This window comes from Gadus macrocephalus, chromosome 1, assembly GCF_031168955.1.
Source record: "Gadus macrocephalus chromosome 1, ASM3116895v1".
Classification (NCBI taxonomy): Eukaryota; Metazoa; Chordata; class Actinopteri; order Gadiformes; family Gadidae; genus Gadus; species Gadus macrocephalus.
The window spans coordinates 3,681,956-3,691,264 of NC_082382.1; the positions used below are offsets into that span (position 1 = coordinate 3,681,956).

The 9,309-nt window shown below is 41.6% G+C and overlaps 1 protein-coding gene across 3 annotated transcripts in view; it reads right to left on the reverse strand.

The window, feature by feature from the left end:
* The window catches only part of LOC132466033 (sodium- and chloride-dependent GABA transporter 2-like), a 32,348-nt gene extending 25,893 nt beyond the window's left edge, over positions 1-6,455 (reverse strand). Inside the window, exons 1-4 of one of the 3 annotated variants that reach the window (XM_060063033.1) lie at positions 6,272-6,453; positions 2,226-2,413; positions 1,576-1,710; positions 969-1,109 (exon numbers count right to left, since the gene is read on the reverse strand). In XM_060063033.1, coding sequence (XP_059919016.1) covers positions 969-1,109; positions 1,576-1,710; positions 2,226-2,412 — 463 coding nt within the window. In that variant the 5' untranslated portion in view covers position 2,413; positions 6,272-6,453. Of the gene's footprint in view, positions 1-968; positions 1,110-1,575; positions 1,711-2,225; positions 2,414-4,954; positions 5,002-6,271 lie in introns of those variants that run through there. The other 2 variants (XM_060063045.1, XM_060063054.1) reach the window with 2 other exon arrangements.
* Positions 6,456-9,309: the final 2,854 nt, after the last annotated feature.

Genomic DNA, 9,309 nt, shown 5'->3' on the forward strand with positions numbered 1-9,309 from the left:
TTTTGAACATCTGTGCTGTCATAGTTGACGACGGCAAATGTAAAATAGCTACATCTTCATGTCGATATGTTTATTGTTGTCACTTTCACTTGTCACTTCTTGCCATTAAATTTAATTATGTGGCTTATTACCCTGTCACTTCCATTCCATTTTGGTGCTGATAATTTGAAACAGGAATGGTGTTCTACAGAACTTTTCGTGTTCAGTGTTGTCATTTGTAGATGCTGTAGATGCTCGAGGGTCATTCTGTGTCAACTCAACCAGAGTTTGGCAGCTTTAGATTTTAACTTTAGATTTTGATAGTATATCATTTTAAAGAACTAAAGTCGGTCCCCTGGTGCTGTGCTGTTTGTGGTTATGTAGCCACTAAGGAGAGGTGCATCTGAATGCAAGAGGATGATAAATCACTCAAAAGACCTCTGAATAATTTGTCCCCCTCACTTCTGAAATGATGCCTCCACCCCTCAGAGCCCCCCGTTTGTCTGAACAGACTCAGGGCTCCGCCCTCAGTGTCAGTCTGACCCTCTCCCAGCGGATCATTGCCATCTGATATTTCCAGGCCTCTGATGTGTTAAAATGTATAAATGACAGAAACTCTTGCAATACCCCTTGTCGGGTAATCCATTTACACTGGTACGTGGAAAATGAGTAAGAAAGAACACTAAGGTTCACTGGTAAAACATGTGTGACCTTAAAGAGCACAGATTTAGCACGACTCGACAAACAATGACGATGGCAACAGGCGACTCACTTCAAGTTATCTGTCCGCAGAATTTTTAGTTACCATTTAAAAAAAAAAAAGAATAATCTGGTTTTTGCTGCTTGCAGCTTTGGTTACTATTATTATTATTAGTTATAGTAGTAGCAGTATTAGTATAATGCAGTTTAAATCAAAATATATCACAGAGAGTATTCACTTTTCCATAACATGTGAACCCAATATGTCCGTTGAGCACACACAAACCTACCGGTGTTCCAGGTGTTGCTGCAGGACGCCCAGGGAAGCTCAGAGCTGAAGGAGGAGAACAGGTAGAAGAAAGCCCAGGCCAGGATGATGATGTAGTACGTGCTGGAGTATAAGACCACCACCTGACTTCCGTAACCTATTCCTGTCCAGGAGAATTACCAGTGGGCGTTAGGTGGGGGATGGCGTCAAAAAGATCAAGAAGAGTCAGGGGCCCATGATTTCTGGTTGTACCCATCACTGCACAATAACAGAAACCCACTTTTGGGGGATACGCAAATTCATGCAAATTCAACAGATATATTTGGTTTGCATGGTCCACTAAGTGTAGCGCTGTGCACCTCAATCTCAGGATCAATTAAACAATTGTGAATAGATGTTAGTAGCTTTACAGACACTGATACAATGAAGGTTAATTTTTCAACATTTGATAGAATTATTAATACAAAATTGCAAAAAAATAAATGTAAATATTAGATTGCATTAATTGATTTCTCTGCCTTTGATATTTTATTTTATATTATATTACCTATTGTCTTACTGGTTGCTAGATATTACTGCGTGCCTTTCGCAAAAATTCTCCCAAGCCCTTATGGTTTCTCAATGTTTACCTTCAAACAGAGGGCATATCTTCCTCCAACAGGTGATACTGCCCTGGGCAGTGTACTGGCCTAGGGTTGTCTCCAACAGAAACAGTGGGATCCCACACGCAAACAAAAATACCACATATGGTATGAAGAACACCCCTGAGGAAAAATAACGATTAGTTTCCACTTCAATGCAAGTTTGGACAATTTCATCATTCAACATCCAACTTCACACCTCAACATGCAATTAACCTCCCCTACATTTGACTTCAGGCAGCTGTCCTGAAGAATGTTATACATAATTATTTGTTGGACTTGTTTCAATAGCAAGACAACCCACTCTATCAATGGCAACACCTTTTTGACAGATTTTAAAAATGTTATGATTTATGATTATTACGATTGCTTTCTGCTGATATCACTTGTATGAATAAAGTGCTTGGCACTTGGTTCTAAATTCACTAAATAAGTTCTTAAACATCCAATTTACTTATGTATTATATATTTATCTGGGCGCCATTCTTCACCTTAAAATTATTTATCTTTGATAAGTATTCTATGCTTACTAACCAGGTAACCTTTTTCCAAGTTACTAAATTCCTAATTTATTCATCAGGGCCCAGTCCTTTTCGTTTTCATCAAAACCAAATTACAAAATTGTATCCTCAGCTCACCTCCTCCATTTTTATAGCACAGGTAGGGGAACCGCCACACGTTTCCCAGCCCTATGATCTGCCCGGCCACGGCCAGCAGGAATTCAAGCTTGTTGGACCACTGGCCCCTGGTGAAGGTTTTGAGCACAGGGATCTCTGTTTTCCCGTCCTGCTGGGACTTCGGGTCGTAGTGTGGGTCCATCAACATTCTGGGGGAAAAGACAGATGTTTTGTTTCAACACACATGGCCGGTTTTATCAGATACATTAAACTCAATATACAGATCTTCGGCGAATAATAGGACATAATTCATATGACTTACTACTCCCAGAAATAAATCCTAGCCCATAAACAGAGCTGATAATTTGAAGCAGAAAATGCTTCCATTGGCTTAACCATAGGGCTGTTAATCCGATAAATAATAATATCAGACGATAAATTATCCAACAAATAAAGCCCCCATCCACGAGATAAAAAGGGCCCACCAAGGCTTGTTCCCACGATTAGCCAGAGAGAAGCACTTAGAGGGAGATCAGTAAGGATAAAACAAAATTGAAGTAAAGCTGTGTGTTCTGTCTGTACGTTTTAGATGGTCTACTAAATATAATGCAGGCGTGTATCAAATGTATTAAATGCATCTCAAATGAATGTCTCTTAAATGGATGTTTGAATGGGATTTATCTATGACGGCCAAGCAAAAATGACTTCCCGCTCAACTATCACATCTGTGCACAAAAACGATTATTGAGAGCCCTTTTACTGCACCTCGCGCAAGCATATAAAATCCTTGAGCAGGCAAATAAAGTGAGACAGCACTGAACACCGTGCACATATGGGCTGCACATTCGGATATAAACTCTCCTCACGAGGTAGTTTTCTATTCACTTATTGGGTGGAGCATGCCATGGGCCTTGTTTCCCTGAATGTGATCGGTTACATTGCGTTACGTTACGTTGCCGGACCAGTCCAAACACCTTTTGAAGTGCTTCGACAATATATTAGGTTGCATCAGGCAAGCTCACTAGAGTCTGCCCAAGAGCTGATTTCTCAGGACTGTCTGCACAGCTTTCATGGCTTTAATAACAAGATATGTGAATGACGCATGCATGAAAGTGGCCTGTTACAAAGTTATAGAATGTTCAGACAAGGACGTGGATAAGATTGAAGATGATGATACATGGAACAAATCCCAACAATACAAAAACAACAGGAGTTGGTTGGTGGTGGAGCCATGCATTGGCATGGTGTGACAACAAGCCTGGCTTGGAGCTCATGGGAGAATCCCTTGCTGGGAGAGCAGGTGTTCTGCAGACCAGCTCGGCTTTTGAATAATTTTGTTAAAGTTCTGGATAATAGTCTTCAAATTTATTCAGTGGTTTCCTGATCTCTTTTTAGTTTTTTTGTTTAGGTTTTGCAGTTACCACAAATATGCATACATAGATACCCTCTCCTGATGCAATTAAATGGCTTGAGATTCAGGTAATGTCTGTTCTTTATTGTCTAAGTTAGTCATGTGTTCTCGAAACAAATACAATTAGCCAGCTCTCTAAGAAATATATTTCGGGGTTTGGGGCGTCATCGCGTTCAGCCCTCCTGTGTGTACCATCAGTATTAGCAGTATTGGCAGTATTCTGGCTTGATATTTTTCCTAATTGTGGATCAAATACTCTTTACAGCCTTTGCTGAACTTTACAAAGATTAGACAAATATCTTATATATCCTAAGGCATTTTGCCTATGCCTTTCAGGGCTTCTGCAAAAAGGAATTTGTTTGGTTTGTCGGCAGGACGGACAGAAGTCACTTATCTATTTACAACAAACCTCTGCTCATGATTACTGCACCAACGTTTTACTCCAATATGTGTGAAATATTAGCTTAATGATATGTATTTTGTTAAAAACACTCATAAAACCAGATTTAAGGGCCAAGCACGTTGAGAATGTCGCGTTGGTTATCCTCATGTGTTCAATTCTGCATGTTTAGTAGCCACAAGACAGGAGACAACCGATCAACAGAGAAGAATCCAACAGCTCAAAACAAGAACTAAAACGTCTTGATGCTGCTGTTTTGCACTTTTACTTTGTAATTGTTAAATGGCACTTTGTTCTGTTTTGAGTGTGATTTGTTTGGAATTCAAAGTTTGATGTTTTTACATTATTTAAGGTTTTTACACCAATGTCAAATTATGATAATTTGGAAATAATACAGTTTGGTATAATTCTATCTAAATAGTTTACTAAATTAAGAGCCGTTTGGGAGCTAAAAGAGCCAGCTCTTATCACAGGGTGGAGCAAAACGATCTGGTTCACTAAAAAGAGCTGGCTCTTATTGCTGGGCCGAGCCAAATGATCTGGCTCACTAGAAAGAGCTGGCTCTTACTGCTTGGCCGAGCTAAATGGCTCACTAAAATGAGCAGGGGCCTCTACGAATTCTCTTTTTTTGCATAGGAAATTTCCTTTCCTATGGAGAGACCCGGAAGTACTTGGAGGAAAGGTGGTTCAAATTAAAAAAAACGTAGAAAAGGAGCCATGATGCATCCTTTAATCCTCCTTTAGCATAGGTTACTCCTGGGGAACCTATACGAAAGGAAAGGTGATAGTGGTATCCCATAATCCTTTACGGCGGCAATATTTAAAGGAGACATATTATGGTGTTTTCCCAACAAGTAAACATAGTATTTGGGTTCCAGAAAACATGTTTTTGAAGCTGTTTGCTGGAAATAGCTTTTAGGAAAAAAAAGTATCGTCTACCGCTATAGAGTGGCGAAGTCACGCCCCTTCCGGTAGAGCTCATGAGAAAACAACTCAGGCACGACGGAAGTACTCTGGTGTGACGGAAGTGAGAGTAATATTCATGTTAACTCTCACTTGTTTTTCTCCGGGCTGCAGCTGGACCAGACTCGGCTGAGCTTTTTCAGTTTCGAGGTAATTACATGTACGGATTCAGTCGTTAAAAAAAGGGATAATTTTTTATTCCAACAAGCTAAATAATAGTAACTACGAGCATCCCCGTAGCAAGATATGAGGTCACCTCACCAATGGACCTCGTCATTCTTTTTGGAGCTAAACATGAAATTGAAAAGTAAAAACGATTGTAGGCTATATAAAATCAGGGGTTGAGAACTTATCTGAGATGGGTGCATGCTTAATAAAGTTCAGAATTGTTGGCTCTGGTGAAAGCACATCAGACACAGACGCAGAACTAAATAGTTCTCACTAATGGGGAAACATTACCGGATCCTTATAAGGATATTGGATAGCCTTATTCCAAATATCCAAGTTGGTAACTATTAGGCTATTATATGATATTATAGCCTACAGGTATCTTATAGAAGAAAGCCTGGCTTATCTACAAACTAAAACCTTTGTGCATAGAAATCAATAGATTACAAACAGAATTGACTCTCTAAAAGACTGCCCAGTAGCCCTTTACTGCTCCTTTAACTTCTACCTGGCCCCTCTAGAGCTCCTTTAACTTCTACCTGGCACCTCTACGGCTCCTAGCTTCTACCTGGCCCCTCTACAGCTCCATTAACTTCTACCTGACCCGGCTGCTGTGCAGTCCGGATAACGCAGCGAGTGAAGGTGTTCAGATTCCCATTCTGTCCTCCCCTTTAACTCAAGGTTAATTGATTTTCCGTCTACGTTTATTCTTTCAATAATCTGCTGAATTTACACAAAAGAGCTGCATTTACAGAATTCGCTAAAAATCTTAAAATGTAAAAATTAGGAGAATACATAATATTACCGGGAAGATGGCATCATTTTATGATTCAGTTCACGTTATCGTTTCATTGAAATGCGTGCATTTAGTTCCGCCCATGCAGCGACAAAGAATTGTCCTGACAAAGATCTCCACAGAGCGGTCCCTAGTGCCCGAGTGAGCCAGTAACCTTTAGCCTACTTTCCCCCGCCGCAGCTCGGCCAGCAGCGGTGCGGTGACCACCGAAGCCTCGTCTCAACGGATAAACAACCCCACGGCATCTGAACCTGGAGTATGAATAACAATCCTATCCACTACTGACGACCTGTATGAAGAAATGTAGAGGAAATGGTAATGAAGAATACCTGATGCTCCTCGTTGCCGAACGATCGCTGTGCGGGTCTCCCAGTGGACTCGTCCCCTTTCAGATGTCTTTTAAACCAGGGCTCTCTCCACGGTCGGACCCATGTGGAGACTGGATGGCAACAAGTTGTTACAAGTGCAATGAGCAAGCGGGAGAGCATTCGGTGCGCGTGTGATGAGGGGCGCAGGGCGGAGCCTGTTAGCTGGGGGGGGGGGGGGGGGGGGGCGGGTGCTCTCACTTTCCTTATTATCTTACCAAAATGGAAGTATTACTACTATACTGCTACTATTACTAATACCACTACTACTACTACTACCACTACTACTATTACTACCACTAACAACAGTAATACAAAAACAACAATAACATGTTTTGTGTTCAAATAATTTAATAGGCTAATTGCTGGGAATAAAAAAAAAAAAATAGCGCTACATTTTGTAAATGCTCCATGACCAGAGCCGTCTTAAAACACAGAGACAGCTGAGAGCCCAGAAGGATTTTAATGCACATTGAGCCACATGAGCTTTTTTTTTAAATCAACGAACACGTATTAGCTGATCAACATACAGTGTAGGAGTTGTCGTTGCTTGGTATGGTCAAAGCCTAGCTGATAAGGAAGTCTGGTGGAGCTCAAGTTAAGGAATAAATGAAAAAGCTTGTAGAAAAATAATGAATTTATATGATGAAATTTATATTTACAATGTAAAATATTTGTTTTAAAGGGATACTTCACCGGTGGAGATTTGAAGGTTAATGAAGTAAATAATCATATGTGTTATAAATGTGCAAAAATAAATTGAAATCGGTTTATCCTAGCCTGAGAAAAGGCAGAAAGTGTCTGCTCTACCACAGTGCATTGCGCTCGCTGCACCGCCCGCCTGTTTCCGTTTGGAGGGGGAAGGACCCATGGTCCTAGCGCGAGTGTTAGCGCGAGCAAACTTTGTCTAAACATATCCCCGTGATACGATAACTAGTTTAGACTTCTGTTTTTTCAAATGCATCATTTGTATATTACTGTACACAGGGCCGTTGCACCAAATCCTGGGCCCTGTATACAAGAGGTACTGATGCCCCCCCCCCCCCCCCCCCCCCCCCCGAATTCCCCCTACCAGCCCTCTGCGCTGAATTGTTGACGGGGGGGACGGGGACGGGGTAGAGAACAATTGTTGACGGGGGGGGTGGGGGGGAGGTAGGAGACGTGGCCGTGTGCGACTCCTAACACTATGGGCTGGTGGATAATTCAAATAAAATATAAAATATTAAAAAAATAAAATAATAATAATAATAATTGTATTGCCATGGGCCCCCTCTCTGCCTTGGGCCCCCCCAGGACTGCCTCACTTTCCCCCGCAGTCCGTCAGCCCTGACTGTACAGCATAAAAACATTTGCTAATTACAGTAGCTCAGCATATCAAGTATTTGTACTCAACCTTTTCTCCCCAGTTGAAATAAGTGTTTATCTTATACAATAGGCCTACTTTAGTATAACAGCACTTGGGTTAGTAAACAAATCACAACAACCAACATGAATTTGAAGTTTTATTCATGGAACATTTTTGAACTATTTGCAAAAATAAAACGTGTAGTGTGCGTTTGCTGGAGTCAATAGTCACAGCTCAGCTTAAGCATCTACTGTCTTCTGGTAGCCACGGTACTGCCCATCTTGTGCTGGGTAATTAAGTATGCTGCGTTTTATTATCCATCCGTCTCGGAGGTCCGAGGACGTTGCCTAGCGACACGCACGAAAACGCCCCATTTCCTCGGACAGCAAACTCGCCATCTCGGTTGAACTCAGTAGTGACCGAGCAAAATTCCGAGACAGAATTCAAGTTGGCTGCGCCCAGTGTGACTTGAAGCATGAACTGTTTTCATTGTGCTTGGACCGCTTTGGTGGTTTAAATGGCAATTACAATCACCCGTATTACTGCAATACCTTACTGCGTCCGTATCTCTGCCTATGGCCTATAGTCTACCTATTTTGGAGCGCCTGGTACTCTGCCAATGCTACCGTCACAACAGCTTTCCGGGTGGCGTCCATGTTTTCCTCCAACGACCGAGCGAAATAATAAAAAGCTTGAAGTGTGGGCGTGGCGTCAGATCCGAGATCCGAGTCTGTTCGCAGAGAATACTAAAACGCACCATTAGCTCTGATGGCCCTGGACAACACGGGAAGTTTGGCCAACATGTTTTCGGCCATGTTTTCTGCTGGCGAAGTCTAACGCACTGGCACTGATCTGTGATAGGTCTGTTAGCGCATTAGGTCCCACCCCCTATGGCCGGGTTTGAAAGGGTGGGACTAGTGCTTGTAGTCTCAATAGAAATCCCCCTCTTGTATTTCCTCCTGGCAATGACGCAAAATGACGATTTTTTGCATCATTGGAAGTGTAAGAGGTAAATACGGATTTCTCCTGTCTCAGGGAAAATGTGATAGTGTTGCAAGACCATTCAGAAGTACGACTGGGTTTCTAACAATGCAAAGCTTAATGCAAATGGATGGAGTGTTCCTTTAAGTGACAGATATAAGTGACATAAAAAATATTAACAAATGTGCAGATTGATATGTGCATAAATACAATAGCAGGTTCAAAAGTGTAATTCAACATTTACTCACATCAACAGTACAAAATGATAATGAATGCACGCCTTTGATACATTTGCGATCTATCATGAGAATGTATAGAGGACATCACACTTTGTCGAGCGCTGTGACGGTGAACGCGCCTTTGTGTGTCTGTTGGTTAAGCCTCTCAAGATGGCGCCCGGCGTGACATAACTTCACGTTCCCTATTGCTAGCTCTTAAGTTTTAGCTTTGGGGCTGGTGTATTTGCTTTTAAAATTATTAATAGATTAATAATTTTTTCACATCATAGCACATCACATCACATCGTGGCCTGTGTAGCTTTTGAATTTGTGAAGAGGTAAATTAATTATTTCACAAGGAATGTCACAGCTGCATGCACTCTTGCTCAGACACATTGGACCCCCTCACTAATGTCCTGTTACTGTTAGCTGCTTAGACACTCAGTGACAGGGGAACA